Source organism: Stenella coeruleoalba, assembly GCF_951394435.1.
Source record: "Stenella coeruleoalba genome assembly, chromosome: 13".
Lineage (NCBI taxonomy): Eukaryota > Metazoa > Chordata > Mammalia > Artiodactyla > Delphinidae > Stenella > Stenella coeruleoalba.
Genome location: NC_137159.1, coordinates 38,262,194 through 38,290,009, shown reverse-complemented (window position 1 = coordinate 38,290,009; position 27,816 = coordinate 38,262,194). Strand labels below are relative to the sequence as shown.

The 27,816-nt window shown below is 37.4% G+C and overlaps 1 protein-coding gene across 12 annotated transcripts in view; it reads left to right on the top strand.

Annotated features, from left to right (window-relative positions):
- Positions 1–27,816, top strand: part of COMMD1 (copper metabolism domain containing 1) — a 236,083-nt gene that overhangs the window by 87,455 nt on the left and 120,812 nt on the right. Inside the window, exon 3 of one of the 12 annotated variants that reach the window (XM_079941071.1) lies at positions 13,580–15,781. The exons of the other annotated variants lie outside the window; for them this stretch is intronic. Coding sequence (XP_079797197.1) covers positions 13,580–13,708 — 129 coding nt within the window. The 3' untranslated portion in view covers positions 13,709–15,781. Of the gene's footprint in view, positions 1–13,579; positions 15,782–27,816 lie in introns of those variants that run through there. 12 annotated transcript variants of the gene reach the window in all.

The window sequence follows — 27,816 nt, the reverse complement described above, 5'->3', positions numbered from 1 at the left end:
AAGCCCGTGCGCCACAACTACTGAGCCTGCACTCTGGAGCTCGTGTGCCACAACTACTGAAGCCCACACACCTAGAGCCTGTGCTCCGCAGCAAGAGAAACCACTGCAATGAGAGAAACCCATGCACCGCAAGGAAGAGTAGCCCCCGCTCGCCGCAACTAGAGAAAGCCCACACACAGCAATGCAGCCAAAAATAAATAAATACAATAAATTAAAAAAAAAAAAAAAAAGGCACGCCCAGAGATAATACAAACCATTATTGTGCCAAAAGGGAAAAAAGTGAAGCCAAGAGAACGCTTAGAGGGCACTATGGTACTGGTCCAGGTAATATAATATTAGCCAGGAAGATGGAGATAATTTTAACAGTCAATGTGGAGAGAAGTGAGCAGATAGAAGAAACATTTTAATGTATTGTAGATGAGTTGCTTTGGGATGGGTTGGAAGGGATGTAGAAAGTGAAAGAAAGTGAGGAAGTGGGGATAACTTTTTTGCATGAATATGTTAGTGTAAATTGGTAACTCTAGTCTTTGTTTAACAGTCTTATTGGTAAATTGGTCATCTAATACACAACTTAAGTTTTTCCCCAGCCCTTCCCACTGGGGAAAAAAGTAAATCAAAAGAAATTAACATTTGGCAGTTAAGAAAATGCTTTTGTGCTGAAGTAATTTTATTAAAAAAACCCCAGTTTATGAAAGATGCCTTTGAGATTATTGAGCTTAAATTTTACCTAACAGGCTTTAAAAAAAGTCATTGTTTCTTATGATGTACCCTTTTCTGTATGTATATTATGCTTCAATATAAAGATTTAAAGAGGTAGAGATATGAGTGTTTGTCTTTGCAAACTCGTTGCACCTGTGAGAACAGGGCTTTAGCACAGCTGAAGTCCTTGGCTTCTGACTAATATCCTGCCAATAGGCAGCCCCTGGTGTTGGACTTCTTTCAGATTGTTACCATTCAGGCTCTTTGGTTCTATTCTTGTGGACAGTTGGGGTGCTTGAGAGGAAGCCAGGAAACCAAGCCTTAAGAGGATTTGGAAACAATTTTTGTGCTAAACTCAGGGTGACAGTGTATCCTGCCCAGAAATGTTGAAACTGCTTGTGTTTGTGTAGTATTTGTGTACTGGCTGGTGGGCTGTGGGCTTCATTCCATGTATGCTGCTGCTCTACTGCCAAGATGAAGGCCTCTGACCCAAGCCCATTCTTAGCACTTTTTTTTATTATGTAAACTATACATACATAAAATTTACCATTTAACCATTTTTAAGTGTATAGTTCAGTGGTATTAAGTATATTCACAGCGTTGTGTAACCATCACCACTCTCTATGTCTAGAACTTTTTTATTATCCCAAACAGGAACTCTGCACCCATTAAACAATAACTCCCCATTGTCACCTCTCTCTGACCCCTGGTAATCTCTGTCTACCTTCTGTGTCTTTGAATTTGCCTGTTCTACTAAGATACCTCATGTAAGTGGAATCACACAATAATTGCCCTTTTGTGTCTGGCTTATTTTGCTTTGCATAATGTCTTAAGATTCATCCATTTTGTAGCATTGTCTCAGAATTTCAATGCTTTTTTTTTTTTTTTTTTTTTTTTTTTGTGGTACGCGGGCCTCTCACTGCTGTGGCCTCTCCTGTTGTGGAGCACAGGCTCCGGATGCGCAGGCTCAGCAGCCATGGCTCACGGGCCCAGCCGCTCTGCGGCACGTGGGATCCTCCCGGACTGGGGCACGAACCCGTGCCCCCCGGCACTGGCAGGCGGACCCCCAACCACTGCGACACCGGGGAAGTCCTCAGTGCTTTTTAAGGCTGAATAATATTTCACTGTGTGTATATTCCACACTTTATCCATTCATCTGTTGATGGACATTTGAGTTGTTTCCATCTTTTGTTTTTTGTGAATAATGTTACTGTGGACGTGGTGTACAAATATCAGTTTGAGTCCCTGCATAGAGTGTATACCCAGGAGTAGAATTGTGAGAGCATATGGTAATTTTATGTTTAAGTTTTTGAGGAACTGCAAAACAGTTTTCCACAGTGGCTGCAACCACTTTATATCCTTTTCAGCAATGTGTGAGGGTTCTAATTTCTGCACATCCTCATCAGCATCTGTTATTTCCTTCCTTCCTTTTTTTTTTTAAATTGCCATCCTAATGGATATGAACATTCCCTAATTATTAGTGATGTTGAGCATCTTTTCATGTGATTATTAGTAATTTGTGTATCGTCTTTGGAAAAATGTCTACTCAAGTCGTTTGCCCGCTTTTTAATCTGGTTGTTTGTTGTTGTTGAGTTATAGGAGTTCTTTATATATTCTGGATATCAATCACTTATCAGATATATGATTTACAAATATTCTCTTGCATTCTACGGGTTGTCTTTTCACTCTCTAGATAATATCCTTGGATGCACAAAAAATTTTAATTTTGATGTAGTCCAGTATATCTATTTATTCTTTAGTTTCCTGTGCTTTTAGTGTCATGACCAAGAAATAATTACCAAATCCAGTGTCATGAAACTTTTCCCCTGTTTTCTTCTAAGAGTTTTATAGTTTTAGCTCTTATGTTTAGGTCTTTGATCCATTTTGATTTAATTTTTATATATGGTGTAAGGCCTTTCTTAACACTTCTGAATGGATTTTTTTTTTTTTTTTGCGGTACGCGGGCCTCTCGCTGCTGTGGCCTCTCCCATTGCGGAGCACAGGCTCCGGACGTGCAGGCCCAGAGGACATGGCTCACGGGTCCAGCCGCTCCGTGGCATGTGGGATCCTCCCAGACTGGGGCACGAACCCGCGTCCCCTGCATCGGCAGGCGGACTCTCAAGCACTGCGCCACCAGGGAAGCCCCCTGAATGGATTTTTTAAAAATGATTTCTCAGTTGAGGGAACAGAATGTGGGACATTTGAATTTAGAAGCTAAGTTTCAGTTTTATCATGTTTCTGAACTTTCTAGATAGCTCTGTCTGTAATTAAAGAGAGCTCAGTATTATCACCCAAGTTACAGGTGGCACTTAATAATGAGTGGTAGTCACTAGGAATGAGCTCAGATTAACTGCCAAATAAGTTCAACGTCCTTTTCATTGTCAGGGTTATTAATTTAAGTAGATTAGAGGAAGTCAATAATAGTGGAAGTATATCTGAATTTTAATAAGTCATTTAATAGTCTGTGGTTATAGTAGAGAAACAAGAACTGAATTATGATGATAAAGCTCATGAGTGCATAGCTAATTGAGTGGTGACATCCAAACAACATTGATCACAAAGTGAGTTTGGGACTTCCCTGGTGGTGCAGTGGTTAAGAATCCACCTGCCAATGCAGGGGACATGGGTTTGAGCCCTGGTCCAGGAAGATCCCACAGGCTGCGGAGCAACTAAGCCCGTGCACCAGAACTACTGAGCCTGCGCTCTAGAGCCCGCGAGCCACAAGTACTGAGCCCGCATGCCACAACTACTGAAGCCTGCGTGCCTAGAGCCCATGCTCCATAACAAGAGAAGCCACCGCAATGAGCAGCCCACACACTGCAACGAAGAGTAGCCCCTGCTCCCGCAACTAGAGAAAGCCCGTGCGCAGCAACAAAGACCCAACACAGCCAAAAATAAATAAAAATAAAAAAATTAAACAAAAAAACAAAGTGAGTTTGACCAGTTATCCTATGATAGATAACTCCCCCTCACACATTCCCTTAGTCTAGAAAAAACAGCTTAGCCCTCTAGGAATAGAATTTAAGGTTTCCATGCTCTATCACCTATTTATATTGTACAGTCCTACCAAGAGGGACTGTATTTTCCATACATGCATATCCTTTTCTGTTGCTACTTGGAATGTTCTTTATCCATCCCCATTTTCACTTGGTTAAATTCTCTCTCTTCTTTAGAGTTCATATTACTGATTATCTCTGCCATGAATTCCTCCCTAGTTATCTCAGCTGGATCAGATAATCTGAATTCTCAGGATATTTGAACCTTTCTTTGGCATTTCATACAACTTAGATTTAAAATGAAAAACAAAGCACCTACATTAGTGTCTAACTTAAGCAAAAAAAAAGGAGATTAGCAGGTTATGTACTTAGGAAGCCCAAAAGTGGTTCTTGGCTTCAGATACCTCTTGGTTCTCTCTGACTCTGTTCATGTCATTCTGTAAACAAACTTACTCCCTGTGGAGGTAAAATGATGGCTGTCAAGCCCAGACTTACCTTTTCAGCTTTGCAATACCAGTGGAAAGAGGTACTTCTCTCTTCCCAACGTATATATATTGACTAAAGGCTGAAATTCTTATTTACCCTGCTTAGGTCACATAGCTACCCATGGAGGAGTCACTGTTTACAGGAATTAGGGTAATTGAAACTTGCAGTATTTGCCCAGCTCTTTAACCAGGGGTAAGGTAAGGTACAGATTGACAGCTGATACTACAGGGAATAGGTGAGGAGTAGTTTCCCAAAGGAATTAGGTATATTGGACAAACAAAACCAGTGTATGTCCACTACAGTGCCTTGTTAGTTTATGCCTTCAAGAAGCCGATATATATATATATACGTGTGTGTGTGTGTGTGTGTGTGTGTGTGTGTGTATATATATATATATATATATATATGTATGTATGTATTTTTTTGGCTGCACTGTGCAGCATGTTAGTTCCCCGACCAGGGATCAAACGCATGCGTGGGAGTCCTAACCACTGGACCACCAGGGGATTCCCAAGAAACCTACAATTTATCATTAATATATGTATCCCTTATAGCCTCAAAATATTAAAGTAGGTGTTTGATAAATTTTTGGATGAATTGATAAGGGAGAGAATCCATGTGTTAGTTATCTGCTACTGCATAACAAATTACCCCGGATATTAGGGGCTTAAAAAACAACAAACATTTATTATCTCACATAGGAATTGCGATAGGAATTTGGGAGCAGCTTAGGTAAGTGATTCTAGCTTAGGGTCCCCCATGAGTTGCACTAGGTGTCGGCCAAGGTGTAGCCATCCCACTGCTTGACTGGGACTGGAGGATCTGCCTCCAGGCTCACTCATGGCTGTCGGAAGAGGCCTGAATTCCTTTCTTGCTGTTGGCCACTAAGTAACATAGCAACTGGTTTTTTCCACAGTGGATGATCCAAGAGAGAAAAAGTAAGCAGGAAGCCACAGTGCCTTGTATGACCTAGTCTCTGACTTAAACACCATTACTTACGCTTTAAAAAAAAAAAAAAAAGCAAATATATGTCACAGTTTATTTTCGCTGGGAAATAATGAGGGATAGAGCAGTATATCAAGTATGAAATTAATGGAAGTTAGCTCTTGTTGTCTTGTTATTGTATGTTTTAGTTTTCATCTGTTTAGCAAATACCTGCTAAGTGTTAAATATCAGAATAACTATAGCTATTATTTATTATATCCTCACCGTGTTCCAGGTACTGTTCTAAACATATTTTATGCATTGACTCAGTTCTCTTACCAACTCTCTGAAATAGGTATGATTTTTTTTTTCTGGCTTTAGGTTAACTTTATTTTTGAATAATTTTAGGTTTATACAGATGTTGCAAAGATACTACGAGTTCCCTTATACTCATCCAGTTTTCCCTGTTAACATTTTACATTATCATGGTATATGTGTAAAAATAAGAAACTAACACTGATATATTGTTACTAACTAAACTACAGATTTTATTTGTACTTCACTAGTTTTTCCGTTTATTTTTCCTCTCTATTCTAGGATCCAATCCAGAGTACCACTGAATTGCTAAATAAACTAAATTGCATTTCTCCCCAGTTTCCTCTAATCTGTGACAGTCTCTCATCTTTCCTTCTTTTTCATGACCATAACAGTCTTGAAGAGTACTGACTAGATATCCTGTATAATTTCCCTCAATCTGGGCTTGTTTGTTGTTTTTCTCATGGTTAGACTGGGGTTGTGGGTTTTGGAAAAGAATTCAACAGAGGTGAAGTGCCTTTCTTGTCACACCATATTAGGGGATAAATGCAGTACACATGGCATCACTGTTGATGTTAATCTTTATCACATGTTAAGGTAGTAGCATTTACCAGGTTTTTCCATTGTAAAGTTAATATTTTTCCCTTTCCCTACTCTATTCTTTGCAAGTCACTTTTTTTTTTCTTATTGTTAGAAGTGAGTCACACTCCAGGGGAGGGGAATTAGGCTCTACCTTTTGACGGAGGTGTCAAAGAATTTGTGAACATATTTCAAACCACCACAGTTCACTCTCTAGCCAAAATTATTGACACTCCTCTCACCTGTAAAATACACTCACCCTCTCCCAATATCCTGCAAAAGTCTCTCCTTTATAGCATCAGCTTATAGTCCAGGATGTTGTCATCTAAATCAAGTCTAGGTTTGGATGAGGCTTCTTAGACGTAGTTCCTTAATTTTAGCCCTTTGGGTCCATTGCCTCTCTGTCTGAAGACCTGTGAAACTAAGGAGGCAAATTATCTGCTCTGCAAACACCCAAAATGCAATGGTTGAGTAAGAAGAAGGTAACCACTATAGGTACTCTTGTTCAAGGTGAGGGAAGATGTTGGCACAAAGGTGTCATTACTTCATACCACTTCTAAAATTCGTAGGGCATAGGCTGGTAATTCCTTGATTAGAATTTAAAGTCTGGGAGTAACTCTCCATGGCTCTTAGCGCCATCTCTTGGGCTTTTACTTCTACACTCTGCATTCTCTTTCCTTTTCTATGAAAGGTAGCCTGCATTTGCAACTGTGTAGTTTCTTCTACCTATTTCCTGCTTGTAGATGTTTGGACACCTAAAGGACTCTTCATTTTGTACTCTTTCTGCTCCTTTCAGTCCAAATGGGTGATTTTTCTGCCTGTATAATTCTCTTAACAACTTTATGGCACTCCTGTAAATCTTATTTGAGCTCACTCCATTAGGTAAAAGCCACACCTAAAACTCTCTATGTGAGATAAGCCATTTTCTGTTTTAGGATTCTGCTAAGGGACAATGGCTTTTAGCATGTTAGAAACTCTAGTGTTTGATTAAAAGACTGTGAGTCATACTTTTTAAATCTTTAGAAGATCTTTTGTCTAACTGAATAGTACTCAGAGTCACCATCTTAGAGCTTTCTGAGGCTGTAACAAAGAATTTTATAGCTATACTCTCAGCCTTGTCTTTTGGACCATGTATTCTTGGCAATGCCTTGGATTTGAACTTTTCTTGGAAGCCATTTCTTACTTTAATATTGTTTGCATCTGGAAAGACTGAGAATCTTCAAAACCAACAAGTTCTGGCTCCTTTTGTTAAACCATTCTTGAGATGTTTATTAGGAATTTGGAAATTTGGGTCTGGGTTTCAGTGGTGTAGACTTGGCAAAAAGAAAGGTCTAGGAGTCATGAGCATTTATTCAGTGGCCATGGAATTTAAGAAGTTATTGAGGAGCAGAATGAAGGCCAAGAGCAGAACTTTGAGAATTGTGGACCTTTAGTGGGCAAGTGAATAAAGAGTGTGAGGGAGGCAGGCTGGGAGGGAGTCAGCGATGGATTGGAGAAATGAAGAGTACAAGATTGGAGAAGTATTGACGATAGCACTGCCTCACTTACTTTACATGCTGAATTCAGTGGAAAGTTTCCATTTTCCTCTTCATATAAACTCTTTGAGTCAAGGAGGTCAGTACCTTTATATCATAAAGTTTATGACATTAGCCTTTCTATTAAGCTGAAGGATGAAAACACCACCATGGAAGCAAAGTTGAAGAACATATCTATATAGCTTGCCCTCTGTGGCCATAAAGTGTGAGTGTAGAAATAACTCCTGTAGAAAAGAGTGCTAGGGACTTCCCTGGTGGTCCAGTTGTTAAGAATCTGCCTTCCAACGCAGGGGATGCAGGTTTAATACCTGGTCGGGGAACTAAGATTCCACATGCTGTGGGGCAACTAAGCCCGCACGCTGCAACTACAGAGCCTGTGTGCTCTGGAGCACGCATGCCACAACTAGAGAAGCCCATGCTCTGCAACTAGAGAGAAGCCTGCAGTAAAGAGCTCGCGTGCCACACCGAAGACCCAGCGCAGCAAAAAAAGAAAAAAAGAAAAGAAAAGACTGCTATATGCTTAAAGGCATTCATACTTTAAAAAACTATAGGTTGGGGCTTCTCTGGTGGCACAGTGGTTGAGAGTTTGCCTGCCGATGCAGGGGACACGGGTTTGTGCTCCGGTCCGGGAAGATCCCACATGTCGCGGAGCGGCTGGGCCCGTGAGCCATGGCCGCTGAGCCTGCGCGTCCGGAGCCTGTGCTCCGCAACGGGAGAGGCCACAACAGTGAGAGGCCGGCATACAGCAAAAAAACAAAAAAAAACAAAAAAACCCACAAAACAACCCTATAGGTTGTCTTTTTTGTTGTTGAGTTTTAAGAGTTCTTTATATATTCTTTTTTTAAAAAATTTGTTTGATTAATTTATTTTTGGCTGCGTTGGGTCTTCGTTACTGCGCACAGGCTTTCTCTAGTTGCGGTGAGCAAGGGCTACTCTTTGTTGCGGTGCGCAGGCTTCTTATTGCGGTGGCTTCTCTTGTCACAGAGCCTGGGCTCTAGGTGCATGGGCTTCAGTAGTTGCAGCACGCAGCCTTAGTAGTTGTGGCTTGCAGGCTCTAGAGCACAGGCTCAGTAGTTGTGGCACACGGGCTTAGTTTCTCTGTGGCATGTGGTATCTTCCCAGACCAGGGCTGAAACCCGTGTCCCCTGCATTGGCAGGCGGATTCTTAACCACTGTGCCACCAGGGAAGTCCCTATAAATTCTTGATATTAAACTCTTATCAAATATATGATTCAAATATTTTCTCCTATTCTATATGATGTCTTTTCATGTACTTGGTAATGCCCTTTGATGCACAGAAGTTTTAAATTTTTATGAAGTCCAGTTTATCTGTTTTTTCTTTTGTTGTTCATGCTTTTAATGTGAAGTCTAAGAATCCATTGCCAAATCTGAGTCATAAAGATTTACCCCTATTTAGGTTAAGAGAAATAGGTCAGTGTAAGTATTTAGGTCATTGATCCATCTTGAGTTAATTTTTATATATGGAGTGAGGTAGGGGTTGAATGAATTTTTGTTTTTGACGTTATATTTTCTTTAGACATTATATTTTAGAGTGAAAGAACCCCATCCTATAATGTAGTTTTTAATTCTTCTATGAGACTCTAAGCAAGTTGCTAACTCATAATTTTTGAAATTTTTTTTGCTTTTTTTTTAACCTTTTGAATATTGATAACAAAGGAGGATAGCTGTAGAAACTGTAAGTTAGATATTCTAAGATCAGTCTTCTAATGTTAATTATACCAAGTGCTTCCTTTTCCTTTACATGAAGTGGGGACCAGTGTAAGCTGAGTTACTTGGTGAACAAATTATGAGGGTAAAGTATTTTTAGCAGTCTGTTTAAATATTTTTTTAGAATGTGTTTTAATTCTAGTTTCACATTTTTATTTGCTTTTAACAATGGACTATGTGAGTACTTCTGAATAACATGATTCTTGTAAATTCATACTTTACACTCTTGCTGCTCTAGTGGAAATGATAATAGTAATAAAAAAATAGAAACTCAAAAGGCTTAGCCACATTAATAAATGATAAACTTGTCTGTGAACCTGAAATGGAATCAAAGAGCAAAGTGATGAATGAGTTTAAAACTGTGGGTCTTCAGTCTCCACAGTAAGTGTTGGTAGCTGAGTTTGATTCCTGTGCAGTCAAAGGAAGGAAATGCATTTCACATATACCATTTATAAAAAGTTTAAAAAAATATCCAGATCACTTAAAAGATATGCATGGGGTGGTAAATAGTAGGTACCTCTGAGGAGTGAAGAGAGGAAAATGAGATAAGGGAAAAAAACAGTGGCACAGCGTAAACTTTTATTACTTAAAAGATACCCAAAAACAAAAAGAAAATTTGAGTGTGTGTGTGTTGTGGGGAAGAAGGGGTACTCATAAGAATTTAGCCTAAGGAAGCAACCTGAGATTCTACAAATATTTATTTATGTAAATATTATGGTATTTATGTGATGGAAAATTAGAAACAACTGAATGTCTAATAATAGGTGAATGAATGGGGACCAGTGAGGGAGAATAAGTGAATAACCATACAAATGTTTAGATCCACTCTATGAAATACTGTACAATCACTATTTTTAAAAAAATCAATGTTTTTACAGATTATTTAATGATATTAGAAAATGAGATAATGTTCAGTGTGGGGAGAAAAAAGCAAAATACAGAACTGTATATATAGTATATGTTGTAAAATCCAAATTAAAAAAATTTTTTTTATTCTTGTAAAATATATATAACATAAAATCCACATTTTAAAAAATTTATTTATTTTATTAAAAAAATTTTTTTTTGGCTACGTTGGGTCTTCATTGCTGCGAGTGGGCTTTCTCTAGTTGTGGCGAGTGGGGGCTACTCTTCATTGTGGTGCACGGGCTTCTCATTGCGGTGGCTTCTCTTGTTGCGGAGCACGGGCTCTAGGTGTGAGGGCTTCAGTAGTTGCAGCATGTGGGCTCAGTAGTTGTGGCACACAGGCTTAGTTGCTCCGTGGCATGTGGGATCTTCCCAGACCAGGGCTTAAACCCGTGTCCCCTGCATTGGCAGGTGGATTCTTAACCACGGTGCCACCAGGGAAGTCCATAAAATCCACTTTTAATGACATCTAGTACATTCACAGTGTGCAACCATCATAATCCAAATTTTAGAAATATATATTTACTTGCATAGGAAAAAATACCCCCCCACCAAAATATACAAGAAGTGTTCTCAGAGATTATTTTTATGTGTTGGAGATATCTGTATTTCTTATTCTTCATCGATTTTAGTATTTTCCACATTTTCACATGCTTTGTTTGTTTGTTTTCCTATTCCTAAAGAGTCATTCTAAGCTTGAAAGTAGTAATGTTTATTTCTTTTGTTTTTACTCATTAAAATGAAATGTTTATTTTCTCTTTGTTTACTTTGAAATGTCATACAAACGGCTGAAGGGCTTGAATGATTCATTTTTGGCATATGTCCAAGAAAATGCTATACTGCATCAGGTTAATAATAAGGAAAAAGGTTAATTAAGAAGTTGAATGAGGTTTAAAATTAAACTCTTTGATAATGTTTTAGGTTCTTTCTCATTATTGGACACCATTCTAGAATGTTAAGATCATTATTTCATTTAGGATTTAAAACTTATTAATAAATATTTGTGTTAATATTTTCTGGTCAAAAATGCTCTCCATATATATTTTAAACCATAATTAGCAGTATTTGGGTAATGAAGTTGTAGAAGAAATCTTTGCACTGTGTTTGGATTTAAATCTGCTAGAGACAATATTTTATTTTACTTGCAATCTGCACAAGAAAAAGCTAGACCTAGGTAGGATCTTTTTCAACTAAAGGAAATATGTACAAGATTTTTAGTGTTAATTATAAGCCTAGTGAATTTCTTTATAGTATATGTGATTGTGCTCTATAGATAAGTAAATTATACCTGTATCTTTTCTGTTGATGGTTACATTCCAGGGAGGTTAAATAGGAATTTTGTATTGAACCTGTCGGGAAGAACTTTAAAGTTATCTATGAATATCTCAGAGAATCGTGCTTTTTCAGGACCTGTATAAATTCAAATTTAAACAAGACCTTTCCCTACCTGTCTAGTCTCTTAAGAGTGTTCTTTGTTTATAGGCTCCTGTAAGTATGTAATGTGATGTTACCTTATCTAACTAATGTGAGTTACCTTATCAGCATGGTATTTTGAAAATTCAGAATATTTACCATAATATTATTTTCTACCCAAAATTATCTAATACCATTCTGACCTGAAATTTCTTTTCCTCTCAACCAAGTGTAGACTGAAAAAAACACACAGCATGAGAGCTGTGAGTTCAGTTTTATTTGGGAACTTACTGAGGACTGTAGCCTGGGAGACAGCCTCTCAGATAGCTCTGAGGAACTGCTCTGAAGAGGTAGCAGGGGAGGTCAGTAGATATATGATTTTGGTGAAGGGAGTGCAAGCAATCAAGCACACATCTCGTTAGAAGTTTGCTGCTAGTTACAAGGAACAGGTGTCTCTGTTAATGATTTTAGTGCTCTTCTAGGTATACGATGCAAAAAGTTGGATTCATAAAATTTTCTCCTGAAAATATCTATCTGAAGACCTGTTCTGCCAGTTTTTCCCACAGCACAGAGTGCCTCATTCCTCATCTCCACCTTGAGCTCCTTTCAGGGTGTGTAAAAGGTTGGCGTCTGCAGTGGCTAGTGACTTAATTCTTGAAAAACCAGATGGCAAGTGACATTTTTTAGTTGATGGTAGAAGAGGGTGCTAGGCCAATAATAATAAAAAAAAGATATCATTTGCTTTCTGACAGGTAAGCAAAAGCCCAGTGGCGATGTACTGTTCTTATCCCTACGTTGCACATAGGAAAACTTGGGCATGGAGAGGTGATGTAACTTGCCCAGGATCACAGAACTAACTAGTAGAAGATAGAACTAGAATTCAGACACAGGCCTGTTTGAGTTCAATCAGACCTTATGTTATAACTCAGCAACCCATCTAATTACCTATTGCTGTGTGATTGGTGCTCTCCCTCACTGTTAGCCACTTAGGGCTAGTCTCTCTTGGGGGTATACCTCACCCTTTGATGCCAAGGCCCCTCTGTTTCCTAAGGAGGTGATGTTGTCATGAAAGGTATAGGGGAAAGATGGTAGATTCTGGGTCCTACCATTCCTGGACTTAAATTCCACCTCTGATACTTACTGGCCAAGTCACTTAACCATTATGGTCCTCAGCTTTCTCATCCATAAAATGGGCACAGTAACATATTCTTTTAAATGTTATTTTGAAGGTTAAAGATAATGTATATTATGTGTATGAATATATAAGGTATATAATATGTATATATTTCGTGATGCCTGTCACACTTAAAAAATAACTAAATGGGGCTTCCCTGGTGGCACAGTGGTTAAGAATCCGCCTGCCAATGCAGGAGACACAGGTTCGAGCCCTGGTCCGGGAAGATCCCACATGCCGTGGAGCTTAGGCCCGTGCGCCACAACTACTGAGCCTGTGTTCTAGAACCCGCGAGCCACAACTACTGAGCCCGTGTGCCGCGACTACTGAAGCCCGTGCGCCTAGAACCTGTTCTCCGCAACAAGAGAAGCCACCGCAATGAGAAGCCCGCATACCGCAACGAAGAGTAGCCCTCACTCGCCACAGCTAGAGAAAGCCCACGCGCAGCAATGAAGATCCAACACAGCCGAAAATAAATAAATTAAATAAATTAAAAAAAAAAAACTAAATGGTTAAAGAAAAAGATTCATTCTTTCTACAACTTATCTACTATCATTGTCACCTATAATTCCTTTAATTTTAGTCAAAATTCTTTTTTGAGGATTCTAATGATCTCTTTTGCTACTTATTTTGGTACCACCTGGTTTTGTGTATACTCTAATCCTTTTTTATTTCTTTAATGATAAACCACTATCTTAGTACTATTATGATATCATGTGCCATTAATTTGTAGTTTTCTCAAAAGTCACTAGCCTAAAACCTTAAATCCCCATCATGGATAGAGTGTAGTCTGGTGGTTTCATTCTTTTTTTTTTTTTTTGCAGTACGCGGGCCTCTCACTGCTGTGGCCTCTTCCGTTGCGGAGCACAGGCTCCGGTCATGCAGGCTCAGCGACCATGGCTCACGGCCCAGCAGCTCCTCGGCATGTGGGATCTTCCCGGACCAGGGCATGAACCCATGTCCCCTGCATCGGCAGGCGGACTCTCAACCACTGCGCCACCAGGGAAGCCCTGGTGGTTTCATTCTTAATATGTCTAATTATATCATGGATAAATTCTGAATTATGTGGGCTATAGGAGCAGCATCCTACATTTCCAGCTCATGTTTCTCTTCTGGCTGGTACAAAATGAAGAGCTATAAGGTTTTATAAAGCCATGGTTCTAATATTTGTTCTAGTAATTTGATCTAGTGAATTGACTATGTTATTGCTAATTCTTTAGAAGAGCATAGTAAGAATTCTACTAAGAATGGTTGTTTTATTCTTAGTAACATACCCTGTATAGGATTGTTTTTACTTTTTTTTTTTTTTGTCGTGTGTCATGTCAGGTAAAAGTTACTGGCAGCATGGAAACACCTCCTATAGAATCATGTTGGAATATGGGCATTGCTGTGCATATTTTGGAGACATGTAAATTTTTAGCATAATTTTGTGACAGAAAAGAACAGTAATGTCTTCAAGTCCTGTGTCTTAATTTAAAAATGAGTAGTAGTAGCAACTAATTTGGGTCCCTAATTTTGATAGTTCATGTTAGCCTGTTTTGGACATGAAAGCAAACAGCAGTTTGGAAAATCTTCACTTTAGAATACTTTAGAGACCTAGTGACAATGCCAGCGTGTTCAGAAAGAATGGAGTAGGAACTAAGAGTCACCAGGGAGAGTTCTGCTGCCCAGATGACTCCAGTTATGGTTTTATATAAGAATCTTTGCAGAGACAATCTTTCCAGTATGATCACTCCTACATCGGTCTGCTCTAAGGTCTTATTTTTCCAGTGGAAAGCGAAGGGAAGTCGTTTTCAGAAAGAAGAGAGATGATAGCTTTCTCTGAAATTTACAGGGGCTTAATCTCCAATTTTGACACACTTTAATGTTTGGTAATAATTTAGCAGATATTTACTTTAAAAAATTATCTTTCAAAGCTTTATGTAAACTGTAATTGTGTATCTTTTATAATTCAAGAATCCAGTAGTTTTATTAGCCCCATTATTTTGATTGATTTTTTTTTCAGTTGACCAATAAAGCTATTTAGTTTTCATCAAAATCTTCAATTGGATTATTGTTGAAGCAAATTCCAAAAATTATCTGTAAAAACCATATGTCTCTTTACATGTATAACCACAATACTATTATCACATCTGAAAAAAATTAACAATTGTATCTTAACATCATCAACGGTCTAATGTTAAAACTTCCCCAACTGTATAACTTTTTAAAAGTTTTTTGTTCTAGTCCACACACTGTCTATGATTCATACGATTCTTAAGTCTCATTTACTCTGTATAACCCCATCATGGTTTTCTCCCTTGCAGTTTTACTAGTTTATGAAATTAGGTCATTTGTCCTGTAGAGTTTCCCAAGTTCTGGATTTTGCTGATTGTATTACCATGAAGTTCTTAATTTAGCCTGTTTCTCTGACCCCTATATTTCCTATTAGACCTAGAGAAGGGTTTCTCAGTCTCCCACTACTGCTGTTTTGTGCTGGATAATTTTTTGTTGTGGGAAGTTGTCCTGTGCATTGCATGTTGTTTAGCCACCTTGTTGGTCTCTAGTCACTAGATCCCAATTATACCTCCCTTGCTTCCCCAGTGTGACAACCAAAATGGCTCTGCACATTAACAAATGCCCCAGGGGCAAAAATCGCCCCTTGTGGAGAACCACTATCTATGATATTGTTGGCAAAAATCCTTTATATGTGATGGTGGTGTTTTCTCCCTTTTCTGAGCACCACTTTTAATCTCCTTTGTCACATACATATTCTCTTAACATACTATATACTTAAAATATTTCCTGATACTATAGTAGCCTTAGTTTTGACCTTTAACATTTATTTGAGCATATTATATGCTGACATCCAAAATATATTATTTTGCCATTTATTTTGAGCTTTAGAAAGAACCAATATATTCTACAATTTGATAAAAATACACAGTTACAATATACAAGGTGACTATGTATCCTCTTAAATTATTTTCTTTTATGGTCAGATGATTCTCCTTATTTTAATCTTATTTTAATCTCCTTATCTTAAAGTACCAGTTATTTAAAAAGGGATAATACTTACTATCATTAGGTAGATTTCCAAATGATTAATAAAAGCATGTACACAGGCTAAGTATACCTTTGAGGTTTTGTGAAACATTTTCTCAATTCTTCAGCTCCTGGCCACATTGGTCAGTGCCTCACTACTCTTTTCACTTTTTTGGCAATTGACCTTGGTCTCTTGACCTCTTAATTGACTTCTTTTCATCTTTTATAGTATGAGAACTTGCTTGCTCCAGTATAAAAGCATCACATCCCCTTACTAATTTATCTGCCTTCTTTTTGCCTTTATTTTCCTCTCAGGAGCTCCACTTAGTCTGACATTATACCTGCCAGCCCCAGCTCAGATTAGGTTGCCTTCACTTTTAGGCTTCTTTCTTTACCCCCCTCTGTAAATCATCACAGTAGTTAGACATAATATCCCTGATTCTAGTGAACCAGGCCTCTATATGATATAAAACAAAATATAATTAAGTCCTAAATAAATGCTACTGTGTTTAATGAATACTTTTTCTTTTTCAATCAAGTTTACCTGGAAACTCAAATGCATTCAGTAGATACTGTTTCATATTTGATCCTTTAAGCACTCAACTCTATTACTGAAGGTCATAGATATTTTTTCCATCCCAATATTGGCTTGACTTATAGCATGTTAAGAAGCATAATCCTTGGGACTTCCCTGGTGGTGCAGTGGTTTAGAATCCACCTGCCAGTGCAGGGGACACAGGTTCGAGCCCTGGTCTTGGAAGATCCCACATGCCGCGGAGCAGCTACGCCCGTGCGCCACAACTACTGAGCCTGCGCTCTAGAGCCTGTGAGCCACAACTACTGAGCCCACGTGCCACAACTACTGAAGCCCGCACGCCTAGAGCCCGTGCTCCACAACAAGAGAAGCCACCACAATGAGAAGCCCTTGCACTGCTGCAACTAGAGAAAGCCGGCGCACAGCAACAAAGACCGAACGCAGCCAAAAATAAAATCAATTAATTGAAAAAAAAATCTTGGTAATAAAGAAGCATAATTCTCATTGGTAGGTTACAAACCAAAGCACACTACTTGTCCCTAAATGTGCTTCACCAGTGAAAGTTGTTGGTAATTGAAATTTATTAACATATCTGTTTTTCCATTTTACTTCAAACTGAAGAGCCAGGGTATCATCTTTCACTGGGTTCATCTTTTCTCTGGGAACCTATTGCCATTTATGTTAAACTAAATTTTGTTTGGTTACTTACTTTAGTGATGCCACACTTGCATTGAATTTTATTTTCAAAGACCTTCACTCTGTGATTTTTGGTGACTTAAAAATGGTTTTGCATTCTGAGAAAGAGTTAGAATTTGATCTCTAATTGAATCATGAAGAAAAGGCTTGTATGGTGGGATTCTGGTGACCTTTACTTAGATTTTCTGTGTTTGAAATAGATAGAAACTGAGTTGTTTTAGCTTCCTTTACATTTGCATTTGAGGGACTTCCCTGGTGGTCCAGCGATTAAGACTCCATGCTCCCAAAGCACGGGGCCCGGGTTTGATCCTGGTCAGGGAAGTAGAATCCCGCATGCCGCAACTAAGACCCAGTGCAGCCAAATAAATAAATAAATAAATATATATATATATATATTTTTTTTAATTTGCTTTTGAGAACATCTGCTATCACATTGACAGCAACACTTAGTTGATTATTGTTTCTGTGAAACGGCCTTTTCTACTACATGGTCAACCTTTCCTTTATAGTCTTCTGGCACTTTAGTTTGTGTAACACAGTCTAACAATTATCAATACATGTCCCTTTATACTTTGCAAGTTCTTCTACCATATGGTTTCTTATTTTTATAGTTGAATTTAATTTCTTTTTGAGTACAGGAACTGTCTGATATATATTTTACACTGAACATATAGAAAATACTCAGAATATGCCTGTGATTGATTGTCAAATGATTATAAACTGCCCGATTTTGTGAATTGCTCTTAGGAAGAATTACTTCAAATTTGATTGTGCTAGAAACCACTGACTCATAGGAGTTAAAAGCCATATATCTGTTTTTCGAAGCCCAAACTATGTTCTTTGAAATTGAGAATTGTTTACTTTAGTGGAACCTAATCCACTCATATAGACTTCCCCTTGCTGCTCTTTTTCTACTGGTTTAACCTCTTTAAAACAGGGCAGAAATAAAAGTATATTACCTTAAATTTCATTTTTGGATTCCTGGGCCATTTATGACTACTCTGTATTCAGTTACTATTTTTTACTAACTTTAAGTTAGTAAATTACATGAATATTACAGGAGCTGATTTACTGATTCTTTGAAATATTACAGGAGCTGATTTACTGATTCTTTGAAAGCAAGAATATCTGGTATAAGGACTAATTTACCAGAGATGAGTGAAGAAACTATAGTTCTTAGATGATTTCTGCTGATAGGATTTGCTTTAATTACACTTCTACTCACCTTTCTCCTCTTGCTTTAGCTCACATGGGTAATCTGTAGCACAGGCAAGAAGAAAACAAAGTCATCTCCCAGTATGCTGTCCTTTTCAGAAGACCACATAGTCTTTAAATTATCATGCGTTACAATTTCAGGATATATGTTTAGGTACAACAGCTAGTTTATTTGATATAATGTGTTTGGTGGTGAGAAAGTAGTGGAGCTGATATTGGCTTCTCTGGAGCTGATACAAGTGTTATTGGTTTGTTGTGTTTTTTTTTTTTCTGACCTTGTATGATTTAAACTTTGAGATCAGCTCTGACTTTCCTGATGCTTTTTGTAGTTGCAGTCTCTCATTGTTTGGTGGTTTTATATTTGCTCTATCAATCATCTTCATCCTGGTTCTCTTCCGAATTTAAGGTTTATTTTGAAAGGTAAGTTAAGTTTGAGGTTTGCTCTCTATTTGGCACTTGGGATTAATAAACTTGGCCTGCTAGTTGATAACTGCTCTAACCCTGGAAAGTTTGTGCTGGTATTTTAAGAAATAATACTTCTTTGATTTATGAGCCTTGTGTGTGCCTCTGACAATAGTCCTTTTGCAGAGCATACTGAGTTATTATATAATGGTTACTCACGTGGGTGTGGACTAGAAGTTTATGCTGTACTTTGCACTCAAGTCCATTTATTTATGCCTAAAAATCAAGCGCTGTTGCCTCTGCTTCTACTTCAGGTGTCAGTCCATCAACAGTGTATGCTGTTCACCATTTATATTTCAGAAACTGCTGGTAAATCTTGAAATAATCCTTTACTCTGGCCAGCTGTTCTTCCATTTTAGTGTTCCTAGAGTCTGCAGCAGTTTTGGAGAGGCTTGGCTGACTTTTTGGCACTGCCCCACCCCGTTCCACCCCATTTAACTAGAATAGCTTATAATTTCCATTTAAGATTTTAGTTAAATTTTATTTGAAGAAAGGTGGCTATATTTAACGTTGGAAACAAATGACTTAACTAGTGTCTTTATGTCAGCATTGTAAATGAGGTGACAGTATTGCCAAAGAATGAAATGCTCCTCCTTTCTTCCTGTTATATCACACAATATCATGGGAGTAGTTCAGTAATTAGTAAACTCTATGTATTCATTATCTTTGGAACGGTACATATCAGATGTAACTTTTACTTTTACTCCCATCAATATATGTTTGTGGTAACTGTGAAAAGTGTTATTTTATTAGTCTTGTTCATATTTAGATTAGATTAACTTTATGGATTTCCCATAGGGAATGAGTCAGAAATATGAACTTTGATGGTGGTGTTTTATGCTGTGTTTTGTTGTTGTTGGTTTTTTTTTGAGTCATGATGATCCCCAGAAGTGCCTCAAAGTCCATCATGGGGGAGGAAAGGTGGAGCATAGGTGTACCGGGCTCTGGCCCCAGTATCCACTTCAGTCAGAGCAGGTGCGATTTTACCTATTGAATTAGTGGGGTTCCAGATTAGTAGAAAGACCTAGGAGTTAGGAAACCTAGGTACCAGTTCTGACTATCCATTAACTAGTTTTGTAGTGTTAGGAAAGTCACTTAACATATCTTTCTCAGTTTTTCATATGTAAAATAGAACTAATTCTGTCTAACTGATAGAGTTGTTTTCAGATAGTGGTTTTTAAAACTGATGAATCAAAAAGTATAATAAAGATATTGTTATTAATAGGTGTAATTCCCAATAACTGAGAAATCCAAAATGGTTTTGAATTTTGCTGTAGAATTTATCATAATAATAGCTATGGTTTTTTCCCCTAATTTTCTGTGATCTAGGGCATTGTTATTTCTTCTTCTTTTTTTAAAAATAAGTTTTGTTGGTAGCCTTCCTTAAAACTTGATTTCTAATGGAAGCCAATGACTTTATAAACAAAAAGGTATGTATATTTATTTTTAAATTTTTATATTAATTTTATTCCACTGTTTCTAATAACATAAGTAGATAAATGAAGCTTAGCTTGGAGAAAATTTTAACTGTCTCTGCATTCCCAAGAGAAATCAAGTCTGGGATGCTTGCATTAATTTCCAGTCTTTGAAGGGCCAGAAAACTGCGCCTGAAATTGGGTTAGCACATTTCTGAAACTGCTGTTACAGTTACTCTGCTTAGTTGGGTTGGGTGCCATTTCCTTTCTTCTTTCCTTGAAGCAGCGAATACAAGCTTCATGTTTTCTTTAGGAAACCATCCCAAGCCTGTAAATTTATTTAAATGCCACAGCTTGTGAAATCACGGGGACATGCATAAAGAATAGATCTTATTCAGAAAAGGCTCAGTAGTTGTGTTCCAGCCTTAAAGAGAACAAGTCTATGCTCTTCTCTTTTACCTGATGGAGTATTAGAATGGCCTCTTGTTAAAGGAGTTGATTAGCTAATTTGATTCAGAAAGAAGTGAGAATAACATTGTAGGGTTAGGTGGTACTGGCTGATTTTCTAGCTCTTGCACAGCATATGCATTTTAAATGTCGGAGGGATTAACCTGTTCCTTGCATCATACCACCAGAATGGGATAGCCCAGCTTACAATTTTGAGCAAAGCTGGCCAGTTTCTGCTGGTTGTTATGGATATATGGGAAAGCACAGTCCTATCTGACAAAGGAATGTATCTGCCTATGGGGTATTAAATGTGAGATATGCCAGAATGGTAGTATGTCCTATCTTCTGGAAGTTAACAAAATAAAATATCTGAAAAGATATGTTCTTTTTCCTTATTTAAAACTCTTTCTACTGAACAAAAAAGAAGTCCTTAGAACCAGCAATTCCAAAGGAATTAAGGAATTTTTAACTGGTCGGGTATTTTCTGGCATAGTAACATGCAGTTTTATTGATCAAAAGTCTTCCTGGGAAAAATATAGCAATTCCATAATAATTCTAATAATAGTCACTTGTTGAGTGCCTCTTATGTGCCAGTTCTTAAAATATTATTTTAAGGTACATAAATGAGGAAAAAGGTTTAGCGGTGTTGAACAATGTACTCAAGGTCATACAACTCAAGTAGGAGGGTTAGAGGGTTGAGCACAATTTTCCCTGGCTGTAAAACTCATTCTCTTTCCCTAACCATGCTGTTTCTCAGTGAAGAAACATTCATGAAATCTCTCTGTTAGTTTTCAGAGTATACTTTTCCTTTATGACAATTTATGTCAAGGGAATCCTACTTTAGTTTTATTTTTCATGGTGAAATTAGATACAATATACCTAAAAATTAAAATCCAAAAGACTAAATGAAAGTTAAGTTTGGACTCCTTGGGATTATATATTACCAACATTGATTAGTACACCTCTATCAGCTTGCTTTTTGTTTGTGTTATGTTCTTTAGTACAGAATTTTTCCTTGACCATTGATCACCATTTTCCTCTTCACACTGCTGTACTCCCTACTCCTAAGAGATTGTGGGGATCTTTTAGGTCCACACTACCAGAAACTTTGTTCTTCCTTCAGGTATTCATGACTAATATAGGGATGCAATATTACATTTAGTCAGCAGGTGCCATCATCTAACATCATGTGCTTCAGCCTGAAACTTCTTTCATTCATGGCTTTAGTTTATTTTAAATGAATCCATTTCTACTTTCTGGATCAACAATTTTGGATCTTTGTTTTGTTTATAATGAAAAATACTTCTAGTTTTCTTTGCTTGATAAATTACATTTGTAAAGTTGATGTATTTTCTGCTGTCTGTTTTATTAATAAAAGAAATTGAGTAATAACTGTGCTGTTTTTACGTATATTATATGCTGACACTGAGGTAATGGTGCTACTGGTAAAAACAACCCTTTGATGAAGATATCAGGCTAGTTCATGCTTTTACCTTCCAAAGGTGTTTACGAGAAATTGAAATACCTCGTTTTATTTTTAAGGCCAAACAATACTTCAAACCTATTTTTCTGTGCAGATTTAGACACTTGAGAAGATTGTCAAGTATCTTCTAACTTTGGAGTAAGGAACACTGAGTGTACAGTCTTTCACCCACTAAACACACATTGTTTTATTCAAAGAGGCTAAGCCCTATCATCATCTTGAGATTTGTCAGTGAGTCAGAGCCTTTGGAAATAACCAGCTAAGGCGGTGATTCTGGGTATGGCTTTAGGCAAAGGAAATAGCTTATACCTTGGCCCTTGGCTGGTTGGAGATTAAATAAGAATAGCAGTCATGTTCACTAAGGATGTCTCTACTTAATAATGGCTAGGTGGTCTAAGGTGTCTCTTTAAATTCTCAGACTTGAGTTCACTGCCTTATTTCATATTTCTTTATTAGATGCCTTCTCTTCAGTTCACTCTCTCTCTCTCTCTCTCTCTCTCTACATATATATATCTATACATATATATGTATATATCTATACACAGAAAAATATATATATTTATTTTTTAAGAACCAAATCTCTTTAGAATCGGTTTTCAATCCCACAAGGAAAGGTTTAAAATTTTTGTTGTTGTTGTCATTTAGTGGTATCTCATATGCAGAAAGTACGTCCGTATTTGCTCTGTCCTTACGTGTAAATTTGAGTTAACTTGAACTTTACTTCTGGAAGTTAGGTCCAACTAAGTCTGCCCGCCAAATGATTGGGAACAGTGGCAGAATAGACTTTTCTGTAGTGTTCTACTTCCTGCTTGTATACAAAGCTATTCAGGATGAACCTGAAACAAAGACCGCAAACTGGTATAAGAGAGAAGGTGAAGGAGTACTATTCTTCATATGAATAGCAAGGAGGAAGCTTAGGTGCTTACCCTGGGAAACTTAACCTAACCAATTCCTTTTCATCCTTCATGTCTCAAATGTTCCTTGATTGTGGAGATTTTTCCTTGACTTCCCTGTCTTAGTCTCCCCTATTACATACCTTCCATAGCTTTTCCTTTTCCCTTGTTACAATACCTTATCCCAGTTGTAGTTGCTTGTTTAACTATCCATCTCACGAGATTGTAAGGGCCATGAAAGTAGGAATTAGCTATTCTTATTGCTTGTTGAGTCACAGGTGCTTATGATAATACCAGGCATAGTGATGCCAAATATAAACTTGTTGCATTAATGAGCAAATGAATGGTCAAATGTTATGAGAGACTAATAATTCTGGGTGAGGACTTGCCTAGCTCATTCTCCCCAGAGTTTTAGTTCTCTAAAGTAAGAACTCCCCTCTAAAATCTTTGAACTACCTTGTCTAAGTAGAGGTAGAGAGAAGAACATTAAGGATGAATATGGAGTAAGTTAGTTGTTTTAAGGGAGGTCCTATATAATTTTACCAGGTGGGCAGTAACTTATTTTTTAATAACCACAGGTGCATTTGTTTCGAAATTTATTGTTCTGGCCTTTTGGGGTATGTGTATTTTATTTTTCTACTTCTTCCTGGTTAGGCTCTATATAAATTTTCTCTTGGATATTCATGTCAGCTTATGATTTTTGTCTGAGCGTTCATTGGTTTGATTTATAAAAGGGATTATAGATACATAGGTTTTTACCATAGTAACTACTGGAGGGTACATTTGTGTGGGGGTAGAGCCTGAAAGATGGGGAATAAAATAATTATTTGAATGACCCTTTAAACCGTGCCTTAAATAATAAGCATTACTGTTCATAATAGCTCTGTATCACTCACTGTATCATTTAGGAATATTTGTTTTATCATTTGTAGAATGTTTTTGTGTCTCTAGGGGGAAGGGGTCATCAAAATGTTTTCCACAGAAAAACCATGATCCTTAAGGAGTAAAGTTTTGTTCTTTGTTCTGTTTTATGGCCTTCCTGCTGCTAACTTGCAGGTGTTCTTTGGCTTCCCCCTTGTTTGTATTAACTATACCAATAATTAAATTCCAAAATTATTGCAAATTTTGGCAGCAAATTTGTAATCCATTTGTTTATTCTTTTCCTGCATTGTGATTAATCAAGACTAGATTTTAATTTGTAGATTTACTTGAACTTGTGGGATTTACTTGAATTTGTGGCTTACGTAACAAACTTTCACTCTCTCCAGTTAATCTTTGTAAGATGTCATTTTGAAGGGAGAGGTATTTATCTTATATCTGATAGCCTTCTAATCTACCTCTTGGTTCATCTCTTACTTTTGTTATTTGTTGATTTCATCCTACTTTGATCCTTTTAACTGATTTCTATGTTGGCCTCTTTTTAACACTACCAGTTTAAATTGGAAATTAGGCACAGGATTTAGAAATGTGAAAGTCGCTCTTTAATGTAGTTTGTTTGCATAGTGCCTTCCCTGGTTCTATAAGTGTCTTATTTGTCTTCTTGGCATCTTTTTCTCAAAGGGTGAACCAAGTACTGTGGACTAGCAGCCAGTGTCAAGGAAAAGCGAAAAGAAGTAACAGAACAGGACTTTAGGGACCAGGGTTCTATTCCTTCTCCTATCAACTATCAAAGAAATAGTCTGGTGAGAATTGGCTTCTGCTCATTAATATGTAGGATGTCCAAGGAACAGGCTTCTAACCATGAGAAGAATGGCCTATTTTCTCCCTGTATAAACTATTAGGGGCCTTCTGTCATCACATTCACGTTAATTTGATCGGTAATACAGACATTTGGGGAACTGGGATTATTAGTATTGTTTTTATAGAAGAAGAAAATGAGTCCTGGATAAGTCATATAACTTCATTCTATTTCAGCTATCCTTTAGCAAGTGCTAAATGTATAGCTCAATCTGTGCTGCACAAATATGTTACACACAATTTGATCTGGATAAGGAGATAAGACAGGCACTTATGTATGCAATTCTGACCAATAAAGTTTATGATAATGTGATCTGAAGGACTGTGGACAAAAATGCTAGGCAACTCAAAGTCAAGGGAAAAGAGTTCATGAAAAGGTAGGGTTTATCCAGAGTCCCTTGGCTTTTAACAGAGCTGGGGTTTGTTGTCCATTATGGTATTCATTACGTGCCATAACTTTTTGCCTGAAAATTAAAATTAGTGTAGAACTCACCATGAAACATTCCTTGAAGAAGTTAAGCAAAGAGAAGAGCTTAGACGTACTACCTCTTGGCTTGATCCTCAAAACAGTTCATTTTCTTTGCAATGAATCTTGACAACATGATTCAAAGAATTTAGCAGATGACAGTTTTAAGGAAAGAAACTTGATTGATTTATTTTTTCTCTTTCTCTCCAATTCATGATTTACAAAGCCTTCATTTTTTCAAATGTTTACCTCTCTACCATAACTATAGCACTAGAGTAGGTGAGTAGGTGAACTAATACATGACTTACAAAGATAGGACTAGGCAAGTGACATTCTTGTGAAGCAAATAAAGTGTTTGGTCTCCCTGTATTATCTTTGGATGCAGGTTAGAGGTAGTTACTGCCACCACCACCCTCAACTCTGGAAATAAGCCAGAGTTTCTTGCTTGAGATAGACATTAAGAAACATTCATTCAGTTTTACTGGACACCAAAAAGTATTCAAGAGGGTTAAAATATACAGTCCCTACTCTCAGGTTCTTTATAATCTGGTTGGAGAGACAGAAATGAAGAACATAACCTAAGGCTATGTATTGTTAGTACTTTACAGTTCATAAGCACTTTTCTCACATACTCTGTTTTAAGAGATTCTCAGAATCACCCTACAAGCTGCCCAGTTGACAGACTAGAAGCTATATGATTTAAGTTACTTGGATGAGAAACTAAATTTCACCACTTACTTGAATTGCTAAGATGTATGGTATGGACAATAAATACTAAAGGTCATGGAGGAATGAGAGAAACCATTGTCCATCAGTAGATTTTAGGCGGTTCACAAACTCCCTCACATTTTATGGTAAAGTTTGTATGCAAGTGCATTTTTCTAGGAAGAGAGTTCATAGTTTTCATCAGATTTTCCCCCCTTTTTTTTCAATTGATGTATAATTGCCATTTATTTCATCAGGTTTTGAAAGCGAGTCTGTGGCTCCAAAAAAAAGTTTAAGAACTACTTGTCTAGAGTATTTGGCAAACAGTTAGAGAGTGAGGCCTTAGATGAGTTTTGAACAATAAGCCAAGCGAAGAGAGAGCAATCTGAACAGAAAAGTGACAGCACCTAAAATTTCTTCTATTTTCTCCAAATAGTGCCCTGAGCTGCTAGATCTTCAGCACAGATTCCTGATGAGGTTTACTTTCTTGTGCTAATTTTCCTACTTCCCTTTGCTATCCCCCATGTTCCAAGAGTGTACAGGTAATTGGTTTGGATATAGTGGTTACATCATAGGTCTTAGTAATTAATTTTAGATATGATTTAACTAGTAGAAGTTTTTTTTAGGTAAAATGGGTGGGAGAAATACATCTAAGCAATGACAGTACACGTAGTAGAAATCATGATAGTTTATTCTGAAAATTGAATAATAATTGACTGCCCAATACGAAGGGTAGAATATCTATATATTTTAGCTCATTTAACAAACATTGTTACACACGACATGGGCCAGAAACTGCTGTGAATACAATAGCCAGAAAAAAACAGACCTAGCCCTTGTTCTTATAGAGCTTTAAAACCAGATTTCGCAAATGTGTCTATAACTTATGAACTCAATTATACTCTTAGATTTGTCTTTATGGGAAAATCCCAAATAAGATCATTGATATTGAGAGGACCCCTTTCTGATGGTTGTTCTCTTCCTAGATCAGTGGTTCTCATCAGGGCTTGCAGGGAAAGGGTTGCCTCCAGAGTACATTTGGCAATGTCAGGAAACATTTTTGGTTGTTGCAGCTGGGGAGATACTACTGATATTTAGTACATAGAAGCCAGGGTTGCTGTTAAATCTCCTACAATGCACAGGACAGTCTCCACAACAAAGAATTATTCAGCCCAAACTGTCAACAGTGCCAAGATTGAGAAACCCTGCCCTAGATGGACGTTTCAAAGTAACTGAATGAAATTGCCTTCATAAGGCAGAGTCAGGACTTACTCAGGCATTTCAATACTGTAATATCATGCCACCCTAAGGTTCTAGTGTTTCCTCATTAATGAGTTTCAGGCTTTATTTAAAGACTCCTTGATGTACTCATATTCTGCCTTTGGTTCATTTCAGTGAGTATGGTTAAAGTAGTAGGGGATGGTGGCTTGGGTTTGAAGTTTGGAACTATGCTTTCTTTTAAAAAATTACCCAAACTGTAGTGGTATGATTAATATATTCCTATTATTATCTCTTATTGTCAGTATTTACTGAATTACATGACTATATCTAATAGGTAAATCCCAGAACATGATCATTATAGATTAACAGATAGGAAGGACTTAGAAAGGAATCAACATAGGTGTTTATTTCTAGGTGAATACTCTAGAACAGTGCTTCACTAGCTTAATGTGCCCCTAGAAATCTTACTAAGATGTAGCCTCAGTACATCTGAGGTGAGGCCTGAGATACTGCATTTCTGTCAAGCTTCTGGGTGGGAATGCTAGGTGAAGCATTAGATCATAGCACAAAATAAGTATGCTTGAAGTATCACTATTCTCCAACTCTTCTCCAAAGAGAAGAGTAAAAGGCTTTTTCTGCTTTTAACTTACTTTTAATTTTCACTTTCTGGTTTTAATAGTGATAAAATTAATGTCGGAGAACATTTGAAAAACAGGAAAGAAAAGGAAAATCTCTAGTACTAATCTCTACCACCCCAGTAAA